We start from the raw sequence: 13,231 nt of genomic DNA on the forward strand, positions 1-13,231 counted from the left end.
CACATGCAAAAATTCCCAACAGAACAAATGCTTACAGTTGCTCCCTTCTCTAGGAACTGGAAAAGTATTGGGGAACTCCATACTGATGACATCTGTTTTCACTGTACAATCCTTGGCTTTATGCTGTGATTTTCAGTTCAAGAATATCGATCTTCAGTTTGTAAACAGAAAACTTGCTTCCTCTACTCTTTCCACCTGTAACCTGTTAAAGTTATCCTGGGCACCAACAGTCAAGATTATTTCTCTCATATCACTATCATAAAATTTTAACTACAATTATTTAAGCTCCACTAGCCCCACAATTAAACTTACATGTTTCCAGTCCTCAGTTTTTAATAAGCACCTATCCCTGTGGCTTCAAAGGTAACCTGATTCACTCAGAAGACCGACAAGGAGGTGCGGGGCTTACCTCATTCGAAGTCTGCTGATGCAGACTAGTGCCCTATGCTCGCGTGCGGAGGTTCTGTGGGAACGGAGAAAGAAGCAAATTTGGGAAAACAGTGGTGACAGGAACGACAGTTACAAGCAGCTGCAGGAAGAAATATTCTCCTTCCCATTGCCTTTGTTCTTTCTGTTGTTGGGGCCCTCTGAGATGGGAGGCACAGGAGAAATTACACCTCCTTTGTTCTCTCTTTTTCCTTGATGCTGTGCTTCATTTCCCTTTTTTTATGCTAAAGGTTAGAGGAAGGAGAAAGTACTGTTGCAGGGAATAGGGAGCCATAGGTCTAAGGCAGTTGTGGATCTGTTCATAACAGGCAGGAGACTAAGAATGATGAAGAAATGAATCATCTGGGACTTATGCTTTCCAGGTATTTTTCTTCCAGTTAGAATGTTGATTTAATTGCAGAGGAAACGGCTGCCACTAGGACAGACAGAAGAATCCATTTCTTTTTCATTTTGGGCATTTTATTTGAAACTAATCGAAATACCAGAACAACAGCATTTATAAAAGGTACCCAGAATAACAAAGAATTGCCTGTTGATTTCAAGTCACACGTTACTTACATACAGAAACTATTTCATTTCAATAGCTTATAGACGTAGTGATATTGATCAAAGGCACCTGCAACTGTCTTGGTTGCACATGCACTGCAGTAATTATGCATGCAAATGAGGGAATTAGACATTTTTGTGGTTGATCACCAGTATAATTACTACAACTGAATATACGATCATGGTAACTGTACATACAAATTACACATGCATGCAGTTTTAAAAACCAAGCGTTGCATTCATTGTCTCTATTTTGATAATGTCCTATGGAAACACTCCTCCACTGGAAACAATAAAAAGTATTAACTTTTTAAAAGATGTATTATTCAACCATCTACTGAACATTAAAAAAATATAACAATCCAGTAATTTTGTTTTCCAAGCTCATATATATCAGCAAAATCTCACCACTGTCGTAAGACTCACCAACTTGAAAAGAATAAGACATTTAAACATAGCCTTTCATTCCCCCTTTTTATACACATTTATTAACCTGTAACTTCAATAAGATATTAAAGGATAGGTAATTACTTGAAAAAATAATGCATATGATCAAAATTTTTTAAAAGAGCTGAGCTAAATTTCCATTAGCTCATCACAGTTCTAATAGAGATAAGTGGAAATATTTTAAAACTTTGGATTTTTATCAGCCTAAACACTTAAATATACAGGATTTGATCTACTTCAGACCAAAAGAACTGGTGCATTCAAACTCATACAAGGTACTTTTTAAGGTACATAAACAACAACATGGAAAATATGCTTTCATCTCTCAAGCCCAGATTTTGATCCATCCACATTAACATAAGCAACAATTCTGCTAGGGCAAAAACATTTATTATTAAGTATTTAAAAGAATATGACAGAAGTAATAAAATATTTAGATATTGCTGTATTCTGGCAGATCACAGCGTAGTCGTATTGCCTTCAGCTTCTCTACTTTGATTTTCGTTCTCAACAGTTCTTCTTCCAGTTGCTGCTTTCTTTTCAAACCATCCCTTTTTTCTTGGACATAAAGACCTATTTTTCTCTGATTTTCTAATATTATTTGATGCTCTTCTTTCAGCATTTGTAACATCTGTGGGTCATACCCACACATTGGTCTAAAGCGTTCTCCAACCTCAAGCCTAAAAAACTCATCTCTTCTTGGTACAGGAGAGGGAGACATCATCACTCTCATATCAACTGAAGATACTGATGTTGAAGGAGACCTTTCCATAATATGTACCAGCTGGTGTTCTTCCTCTTGTTCTAAGCTCTCATTTTGCTGTGAGTCTATAATCAAAGAAGGAGGAGGTTTGACATCCTCTTCCGATTGCAACTCCATCATGACTGTCGCGGGATGGTGATCCAACATTGTCTGTGGTGAACTGGTACCAGCAATTGTTTCTTTATCGATACTAGCACTAGAACACACAAAATCATATTTAAATAATCCATTAAAAACTATTTTTAAAGGTGTAGCTGTAAGTAACCAACTTCATTTGAAATACTACTCTGCTAGCTATGCCTGGGACTCTGCTTCATTACATGAACACCACCTGTGCCCCTCCTTTTCACCACACATATACAGCCCTGTCTTATTCAGATTCTGTTGCTACACAGACAGTAGAGCCAACAGAGAACTACCCTGGTAGGTCCTTCTTCTGACACTGGAGAAGCAAGAAGGGCTATTAGTGACAAATGAGAATTAAAACAAAGCAGCAGCAAGTGATGCAAGTGACAAAGGAAAGAGTTTATATAATACACAATGTGATTTTTAAAGGGCATAAATTTAGATTGAGTGGACTGTGGCAGAAACATTTCAATCTCCTAAACTTATTCATCCCCTCCTGTTGTAATGTGTTCTCTCTTTCTGATTCATGCACTCAAGTATTTGGTTTTTGGTTTGTTCTTTTATGTAAAACAATCACTGAATAAAATTACACAAGAGCCTTGGGAGAAGAAGCCAGAGCCCAAATGATGACCCTGCCAGCAGATTAGGGAATCAAGCTAATCCTTGCTCCTTCTCTTTGAATCGGTGATCTCAATATTTTTCTGAGGCTTTAAGAGAAGACACAGAAATGTTTCCATTAAGAACAGCCTATAGTTCTGTGCATTTCTTCTCGAAACTACAACGCCCACTTGACTCATCTGTCTTTGTGTAAACCCCTGAGTCAGCAACACCTCAAATCATGATATGACATTACATTGGCTTTGATGATAATAATGGCTCGAGTTGTTCCTGCCTACTTCTCTACCATCAGTTGTGTTTGAAACACTACACTTCTGCACATCACTTCTTTACTCAGATAATGGTTTTTAAGCCAGATCAGCTTTTTGATCTATTTTACAATACAAACCTACAAAGAATACTTTCAGCATGACTGGCAAGGTCATAGTGTAACATGGGAACAGGGACATATTGACCTGGCACCAATACCGAAGACAGTGCACCATGATGGCCATGACTGTCTAAAACAGAGCCTGTAATTGGTGGGTGCAGATATGAGACACTCCCCAGACCTCGAAGAATTGAGCTGCTGCTAGCAGCTAAAGGATCATTGATTAATGTAACATTCGCGGATGCTCTCCAACCCTGGAGAATCTAAGTTGCTGTCTATGAAATTGGGAGGTGGAAGGTGTTTATTTACATGTTTTAAACTCCTTGTGAGTCCTACAACCCACAAATTGAGAAACACTATCTGATTACTGAAACACTGTCCTGGTTAGCAGTAGACGTGGGTTCAAATTCCCAGAAGCAAAGGAGAAATTTAATTTGTACATCCTACTTCTCGTGTAAATGCACTAACTCCTTAATCAAAAGGTGGCATAATAATCTCTTCTGCATCTCCCATGGTCTACAAAACTCTTGGTTTAAAAGAAATAAGAAATCATGGTTGTAATTTCCAAAGGACCCTGATCTAGTCTGTCATCTATCAACATGAAAGTGCAATTTCTAGAACAAAAGCATGAAATCTTCTCAATACTCAATTATAAAAATGTTCAACAGGGTCAGAGCACTATATTTTCCAAAAATTAATCCTGTCAACCACCCAAACTATTTTAACTAAAGATTAAAACAAAAAAGTCCATCTGAAGCAGGTATTGAAAACAGACCTTTCATTTATCCTCTGAAGAAAATGCTGGGATAATCTTAATTCTATTGACTGTTACCTGAGCTGCCTATCGAGTATCAATTATATCACCTTACTCCCTCCTCATGCCACAAAGCTTCACCTTTTCCTGTATATCTCTTTCTCACATTCCTTTTACTCCTGTCATTGAGCATTGGAAGTATTATCCTGCACACAAATTTTCACTTGTTTTCCCCAGTGCTGACTGTAATTCTGGGCTTCCCCCTCTCCACAACTGCAGCTTCTAATACAGCTTCCCTCTTTCTTATTTGCTGGCTCCTGGCCAGCTTCTAGCCTGAGAAAAGTGGAAACAACCAGCAGGAAAAGCAGGTCATTCTGACAAAAGGAAACAGAGAGAGAGGGGAGAAAAAGAAAGTGAGAGAGGTTAAAGAGAAGAAAGATAGGTAAGATTTAGTCTAACATAGACTAGAGCCTCCAAACAGTGAAAAATCCATCTCTTAAAGTGTAATCTACACAGAACTAGAAAATTACCAAATCTCAGGTAACACTGATGAGGCTTTTTTTTCCTTAGAGTCAGTCTCTTAAGAGGAAAACAATTAGACAGCAAAGAGAGAAAGAAGGAATTGGGAAACAAAAGAGCTGCCTGTATGGTGGTTACTAATGTTGTTTCTGACAACTTGACTGAAAGACAGGCAAACAACAGTTACCATAACTGGGGGATGGTGTTTATAACCCTGCAGGCACTCATGATTCACCAGGTTTTGTTCAATCACAGCAAGCTAGAAATTGCTTAAAGGTGCGATTAAGAATTTGGATTCATTATAAGTTGTATTTCCCTCCTACAAAACCTAAGCCATATCCTGGTAAGTTAAAACCCAATACAGGGTTTTGAAATTTATGGTAAAATGTAACTCAGAGTTGAAATTAGAACCACAGAATAATGATGTATTTGGGCAGGGAAAAAAAAAAAAAAAAAACATAATTTACATTATATCCTTTTCCTTCAGCACACAGTGTATTGGCTGCTCCTAGGAAGAACCATTTAGGGTAAGCAGTAATCAAGTCAATGTTCCTAGAGCTGTAAGGGGCTGAAAAAAAACTATGGAGCTCTTAATCATTCACAAAAAAATCATTCACTATTAGCTCTTAATCATTCGCAAAAGGCATCAGTGCTTTTTATAAGCCGATATACAACCAAAGTTCTCACACTATTTTTTTTTCCTCCTTACAAAAGTTGGTAGTCAAGACACTGCAACCTTTATTAGTGCAATTAAAAGCCTTGTTTTGTTCCAGAGAATTCTTTGGAACAGTTCCTTCAGGGGCATTCACCAGGAGCAGCAGTGCAGCCCAGTTGCTTCAGACTTCTTTACGCAAAGGACCCACAACAGCATATTTTTAGAGCATCTGGCATGTTGGGATTTAGACAATTGTTACCATTCAGTTCACCCAGTGGCACCATGAATCCAGTTCAGCGTGTGTGCGCATGCCAGCTTTTCTTAGAGTGTTATGCTGCTGCACCAACTATTAGTATATCTGATTAAAATATGGAAAGTTCACTTCCCATTAATCTGCTTGGGAAAACAAGAAAAATCAGAGCTTTCTCAGGGTTGCTGGGGAGTTACTTGACTTTTTCTTCCCTCCTCCCTAGCTTAATTTTTGTATCTGGAGGAACCAAAACCTGACCCAGGCATTTTCTGATCCCTCAAGGACCAATACAGAACCAGCAGAGTGTTGCAAGTCAGATATGAGGGGCATTAGCCAGCTGTGGGAGAAAGCCTGCATGCTGCCTGCCTGTATTATGTCTGGCTCAAATCTAGACAGTGTGTCTCACTTTACTGAACAGTAAAAAAAAAAAATCCTACAAAAAAAAAAAGAAAACTTCTAGTGCTGTACTTCTCAGTTTCTCTCTCTATTTAAACTACCTAACATACGATACAGAACTGCTTGGAGTTTAGACTGCAATTAGCTTTGCTCCAGTTTCAGAGAGCCACCGTCAACGCAAGAAAAGCGTAATTTAAAAAAAAAAAAAACATTTGCACTCACAAAGGCACTGTGGGGTGGGAAATCAATTTTTTTTTAAAGGACTGAGATCAGCTAATAATATGCAAATATCAGAATAAAGGAGAGAAAAAAGGTGTATGAGTAAGGTTTCTTAGCTCTGTGAACTAACTTTATTAAAAATCTTCTATAAACTGGTAATAGTTCCATATGTTGCAAAATGACTGCAGTATTACCTTAAATGGAGGAGAATAACCATCACTTTGCCAGTGTTTGAATAATCTGCCTATTAAAAGGTAGGGGAGGGGTAGAGGTTGGAGGTACTCTCTCTCTTTGATTCTCTCTTAACCCTCACTTTCCAGAGTATGAGAAAGCCTCTGAAACAGGCTTTGAAAGAGAGCTAAGAAAAATGAATGCAGTGCTAAGTCACCATAAAGCTTCCCATAAAACAAAAGCAATATTATTTTGTCATTGCTCCCCATTTGGGGATTTTCTCTGATAAACTCGGAACCTGAACACAAGCAAAGCGTTACAGAGTAGATAGGAGGCGCCATCATTTTCATTCAGTAACAAAATAAAAAGAATCATCTCACCTTTGAACACCGCTCCTGTCTCTTAAACACACATTGGAAATCTGTGGAATCATCTCCACAACTTTCTTGGTTGGCTCGGAAATGCTGCTTTTACAATCTGAGTGAGTCTCCTTTTGCTGCAATAGCTCCTGTTTGGCATATTCTTTGAGCCTCTTGTACAGCGTGCGCAGGCCCTGTGCAGTACGAGGAGGGCGATCTACTCCGATGGCATTGTAGTTATCAGCTATGATATCCCAGCATTTGTTTTTTTCCACTATTACAGAATGCTTATTGGTATGTTCCTCGAGAATTTTAACGTACGGCTTCACGAGTTTTAGCAAATCGAGCTTTTCAGATAAGGTAAAATTAGAAGATCTGGCCTTCCCAACCATTGTTATCTTTGAATTAAGGAAGCCGTTCCTGAAGCCACCATGCAGTCCCTAGCTCTGCTCAGCTCTTTTTCACAAACAGAAAAAGATCAGGCTTAACTAGGCTAGTCTCATTTAGGCCCACGCCTACAAGGGAGGGTTTATTAAAATTCCTTCAGCTTAAGCTGACGCAGGTTCAGGAAATCTGCTTAAGCCAAGCCTGACCTACATAAGGCTTCAAACTGAAGAAGACGAGAAGAAACAAGCAAAATACACTTTTGTATGAAGAGACCAGACACACGCAGGATTTAAAAACATAAAGGTTTAACGATTAGCACGTTACCCAGCTAAAAATTACCTAATTTAGCTTGAGTAACAAGCTCTGACACATCTCCCTCGCTCTCTCACGCGTCTCAAACTGAAACCGCGCTCGAGATGATTTCACATGTACCCGCGTCCCCCCCACGAAAAAAAAAAAAAAAAAAAAAAAGCAACAATTTCTTTGGGCAAACGCGGCGAGCGTTACAGGGAGCGGGAGGGGAGGGCGGCGTGCGTCCGAGAGCTCCCTGCCAGCGCCCCCCGGCCGCCGCGCTCCCCGGCGCCATTTGCATAATGCTGGTCCTGCTGTCAATCAGGGGCGGTGTCTCCTCCAGCCGGTTAGGTTACACCCGGGCGCGGGCCTCGCAGTAAAGCTGAGCTTCTCCGGCACTTGGCAGCCGGCTCCGGCTACCTACACGGGGGCTTCTTAAAGAGGCCGAGCCTCCCACAAAACGCCGGCACGGAATCGGGTTTTTTTTATTACAGCTCCGGCTCGCAGCTGCGTGCCCTGCGAAAACAAGGCAGCCTTCAGCGCCCGTGTCACCGCCCGCCGGGACCGGGCGAGGGCGGGATGTAAGGCCCGGGCTGCGGGCAGCGGTGACAGCTTCACCGAGCGCGATATAGCGCATGGATGCCGGGGTTGTCATAATACTCACCAGGAAAACAACCTCCTTTTATAATACTACTTCCAGGCATTCTTTCGGGATTAAAATGTGATTTTCAATAACAAGATGTGCACGCTGCGTGTGTGCATCTCTAATGTTTGCTTGAAAACATAGCACCTCAAGCCAAGTCTTCACATAAAAATGCACGCAAGGCTTTAAATTTCTGTCATCTAAAGTAAATCAACAAATCGGAGGAACAGGAAAAACCTGCAGATGGAAGGAAAGGTGCTCACAAATACAAAAAGCAAAAGCTAAGTTTGAAAAATTACATACACGACCGACAGAGTCCGGAGGGTGGAAGCAAACACCATTTGAGAGAGTGGCAACAGCTTCGCAAACTTAACATGTTCAGCCTTGAAAACAAGGGAGCCTGGAAGGGGGAGTGGAGGGAAGAGAAATCTAATTATAGTTTGAAATACCTTAAGGCTATAAAGATCTAGGTGTAAACTTGTTTGCTCTAAGGGGGGGGGGAACCCAAAGCAGACACAAGCTGTATTCAAAGCAAGAAATTCAAACTAAACAAAGGGAGACTTTTAACTGCTAAATATCAATTAGCATTTAGAATAACAAGCACATTTGGAACCATTTCTGAGACTTGGCTTGTCCGTACCACCTAAGAAAATTGCGACCAGTCCACTTTGCTGGAATTGCTTTCACGCCAAGATTAAATAAAGCATTTTATACTCTGAAGCCCATTACACTAGAATTTGAGAAACAAAATACTCATGTGGTTAGAAGCACTGTATGAAAACCACCTTTTAAACCACTTTTAAATGCCTAATCCTTCCCTATTTCCCCACGCTTTGCAGTTTACTAATATTAAGAGTAGAAAGCTGGTGTTACCCTTTTGTTTTTTAAATTGATGCCCTTGGTTGTTCTTCAGTAACTGCCAAAAAAAAAAAAAAGGAATAATAAAGGATAATTTAGGCTGCTGGCAGTATCAGAATTGAGTCTCAGGCGAGCCTGTGTTGTACCCTCTGATGTTTAAGCCGTTGTGCAGTGCTCAGTCTCTTGATTTTTTAGTGACAAAAAGAAGTCAGTCAGTGTGAGCTTGTGTGATTGAAGGCTCCTCTCCACAGATACAAAGAGCACAGATAAACAGTGTCAGACAGAGGAACCCCAGTAAGCCAAATGAAGGAAACTGAGCCCTCAATCTGGCTGCTCCCAGGGCAGTGGGAAACAGGAGCAGCCCAGTGGGCCAGGGGGGAGACCCAGACAGACAAGTCCACGGGAGAGGCTCTCTCTGGATCACCTTGCAGACTGGAGGGGGGTTAGTGCCCATTGGGTGTGGGACTCATAATGAGATGCCAGGAAGAGAATTTTGGGATTGCACAATGCATAGTACAGTATACTCAGAGGAAGAACCAAAGGCAAGAAAAGGGAGAGATGAAAGTGGCTTGGGACAGAATAAACATAGGAAAACGCTGGGAAAAAAAAAAGGAGATGAAAGGGGCCGAGAGCATGTGAACAGGTGGCTGCTCAGTACGATTGTCCAGCCATGCTCTGCGCTTGGTCACTGCAGTTTGTCCTATGTTAAACTACATTTGTAACTGTTTTCCTGGGTGAGGGGAATCTCTGCATGGAAGCGTACCTGCCAGCAACTGGAGTTGTACCATGGCTCACAGGGGCCCAGGGGCTTGAGGTGCCAGCAAGTGGAGAGGCCAGAGCCCATGCACACTGTCTGGGTACCTGTGTCAGTATGTGATCACTGGCAAACACCAAGCCAGACTAGCCAGCAAGGCTTGGGAAGCAAGAACTGGAGCAACCACGAACCTGGGACAGATACTGGAGAGACTGGAAGGTCTGAGATTTGGCTGCTAGAGGGACCAGGACACCTGGGGACTGGCTACTGGTAAGGTCATAAATCCAGAAAAGCTGCCAGAGAGACCCAGTGCAGGTTTGTGAGGCAACTGAGAGACCAGGGGATCCAGGGAGCAGCTACTGAGAATAAGAGTCTAAGGCCACTTGCTGGAGAGATCCATACTGTATACGTATGTATTTTCCACAAATAGGCATTCATCCCAGTCAGCCAGTGAAGGGAAAGGATGAGACTATTGATGCCGCTTATGTTTGCACGAGTGTTGCGTTTTCTGTATGGCTGGCCATATACCTATAGAATGTACACGTGCGCATGTGCCTCTTGGGAATACGTCCTCAGCCTCACTGCAGGCTGGACCTGGCCACAAGGAGCTACAGCAGTCTCCTCTATAGTGCACTATGAGATGCAGCAACTCCTAATATAGACCTATCTGAACTTGTATTACTTTATCACCTTACTGCTTAATGTTGCTAGAGAGACCAAGTTTCCACACTAATGCAATTATAGCAAAATACCGCTACAAGGATTTCTTTTGAGCAAGTGCCTGAAGGAATCAGTCTGAATTACATACTGTTCTGCAGGAGTGTAAAATAACCCTTGCAAAAATGAAGCTGGCTGCCAACCAAGATTTTTTCCTTTTTTTTTTTTCCCCCTTTTAAAATAGCTCTGCTCATCAGCCTAAGGTCATGTCAGTACTTGGATGAGAAATCACAGAAGGTGAGCAGCCTGGATATTAATGTTACATATAGACTTCTTCAAGCTAAAACAATAGGTGTAGTTTGAAGACAATTAAAAAAAAAATTGTTGCCGCAGTCCGCCCTTCATCCTACACCTTCCACCAACGCCAGCACTTAGGCAACACAGTGCACAGCCAGCTGAGGGAGATGATCCAGCTACAGACTAATCAATTTATTTTTTTATTCTTTTGGCAGGCATAGAGTTTAAAAATTGGTTTAAGACAACATAAATGTGGGACATTGCCAAACCAGAAATCTCAGCCTCCCCTCAACCCTGTCATGTTCCCGCCCCTTCACTGTGCTGATATGAGCACTCACAAGTCCTCTGAGCAACTCAGATCAGGGAGCTGATTTGTCTGCAAATTGATCATTTTTTTTCTGAGTTGGGTTAGTTTTAACCACCAGCAGTTCCCTTATCTAGCATGCCACAGAACAAACAACTTGCACAAAAGAAATACATAGTCTGAAGAAGCTTTTTCAATCTCTGTCATTTTAGGAATATGGTTTGCAATGCACCCTACAAAAAATTGTATTAGCATAACTGAGGGGACAGTAGAACACAGGTAGCAGGGAGGAAATTCTGCTCACTCCTGAAGAAAATAGTTATACATGCACCCATCATGTCACTTCACTGCCTTCTAGATGTCCTATTTTAATCCTACGTGCAAGGTACAGCTCATTTTTCCCTCATATTTTCAAGGTAGAATTCACTAATCTACTCAGAATTTTGAAAAGAAAAAGTATTGAATTTCACATTTTTAAAAATTTGCTTGATTCTTTCTTTTTTTTTTTTTTTTTAAAAACCAGATGCTTCCCAATTTAAATATTAACATTTTAAAACCTAGTTTTCAAGTGGATGAAATGTTCGTATTTGGAACTTCATGAAAAATAGGAGCTGTGATTTTTCTATGGAAAGGAAAATCATCATGATTATTCAAGAACAGTAACAGCCCCTTGGCTCAGCTTGCAGAACTTCAACAGTTGGGAAATAAGACTTAAAACTACAGGCAACAGGTAAGCTCAGGTTTTTGCTGTGAAAAAGCCTAGAATAAATTAAGAAAAAAAATACAAATAGTGCATCCTGGAAAGCTATCAAGAGATGAATGAATCACAGCTACTATAAAGTCAGGGATTAATGTAGCCAAATGACTGTGAACTGCTGAAAAAGCTCAATGGGACCAAATTTTAAAAGTGACAGATTTGGATCATGGCCAATAACTGCATCGAATGGCCTGTGTGAATTTATGCACAGACAGAACACCCTGTAAAGGAGAATGTCTTAAATTGGGGGAGCATGTTGGATGGAGGGAGAGGAAGGATTCTTTGATACACAGAACTGAGGGAGAATCACTCCATGACACTTAAAAAAAAAAAAAAAATTAAAAGAAATCACTCTAAGGTACATGATTCAGAGACAAAACACATTTGAGAGAATTAAAGGTGCCCTAAGAAAGAACGTATCTTGAAAGATGTAGCTTGGATCAGATAGTAAACTTGAATGTTGAAGGGAATGACACTGGCTTAAGTGATTCAGGCTGGGACCCTCTAGTGCGGAAAATACCAAGTCAACAGATAAAAGGATTGCTGGACTCTGTGAGGGTGCTCTACCCACAAAGTGGTAGCCCTAGAATAAATCTGAAGAACATCTGTTCTTATTTAATAATGTGCAAGCAAACTAGCTCTGCAGAGACCCGAGTTTAGCATTTGCAATTACCTGGGAGGATGAAAATCATAAGAACAAGAGGATGATTGCAAGATTTGAATCAAAGCTGAAGTGAAACCCCGATATCCCTGTGCTTATGATAAACCGTGAGAAGATTCAGCAGCTAGGATGAGCTGTGTTACACATCACTGAATATACTGGGGCATACTGGCAGTGGAAACATTTGGCAAGTACCGAGGCAGTTGCTCACCCTTGCAAATGAATTTGGCAGCTGCCTAAGACGATTTGAGAGTATCTATAGGTAGTAAGGGCTGCAAAAGTTCCATTAGATCATCATATAGTCCTCTTTACTGACACAACAGCAAGACGGTGCCAAGTCATTCGATCTGCCTGTCTTAAGAGCCTCCTGCAGCAAAGGGTGGGTGAGAATGTTTTCAACTCCAAAGATCTCTCATAGGGACAGTTGTTTCATGAGTGATCTCCAGAATTAAGGGTGGAGGCATTATTCATTACGGAGAGGGTGGAGAATGACAAAGTTTTGTGAGTCAAAACTTGCAAGAAGACTTCACCCGGAAGTTATAGTGCTTAAATACATTCTCTCCAGACTTTTTAGAAATACTTTTAGATCATTTAAATTGTGTTTAATATAGCTTTCTCATTGCACTTCATTTTTTTCTCATCTTCATCAACACTTTCACCATCAATTTTGCACTTTCTTCTTCCGATCCTTGCTACACCTAAACCTCTCAGACAACTCCTTTCCTTTCTCCTGCATAATTATTTCTAAACATTTCTGAATATCCGTCCTGCACTGGGGAGGAAGGAACAAGGGGAAGTTTTAGCTCTTTTTTTCTACATCTATTTCTGTCATCACCATCCAGCATATATTAACTCCTAAGATCTAACAGTTCTTGCAACTGCTGCAAGAACAAGGGTGCATGTATCTCGTGACAAGCACAGAAAACATAGATGTTAACAATATAGTTATTACCTTTACACCGCTCTCGTGAAACTAGCCTGA

The 13,231-nt window shown here is 40.8% G+C and overlaps 2 protein-coding genes across 2 annotated transcripts in view; both read right to left on the reverse strand.

Annotated features, from left to right (window-relative positions):
* RAD54B (RAD54 homolog B) overlaps positions 1-13,231 on the reverse strand; it is a 63,428-nt gene that overhangs the window by 38,358 nt on the left and 11,839 nt on the right. The gene's annotated exons all lie outside the window — the stretch shown is intronic.
* On the reverse strand, positions 138-7,442 carry FSBP (fibrinogen silencer binding protein). Its single transcript, XM_010118534.2, has 2 exons — positions 6,662-7,442; positions 138-2,399 (listed from the first exon to the last, which is right to left on the reverse strand). The coding sequence occupies exons 1-2, from the start codon at positions 7,030-7,032 to the stop codon at positions 1,874-1,876; spliced, it is 897 nt and encodes a 298-aa protein (XP_010116836.2). The 5' UTR covers positions 7,033-7,442; the 3' UTR covers positions 138-1,873.

The sequence above is a fragment of the Chlamydotis macqueenii genome, chromosome 2, assembly GCF_036417535.1.
Source record: "Chlamydotis macqueenii isolate bChlMac1 chromosome 2, bChlMac1.mat, whole genome shotgun sequence".
Lineage (NCBI taxonomy): Eukaryota > Metazoa > Chordata > Aves > Otidiformes > Otididae > Chlamydotis > Chlamydotis macqueenii.

Bases quoted from the DNA above. Each gene is read 5' to 3' on its own strand.
- FSBP (XM_010118534.2), bottom strand. From the start codon at position 7,032: ATGGTTGGGAAGGCCAGATCTTCTAATTTTACCTTATCTGAAAAGCTC. The intron at 2,400-6,661 runs GTGAGATGATTC...TGTGTGTTCTAG, and splicing joins GACAGGAGCGGTGTTCAAAG to TGCTAGTATCGATAAAGAAA.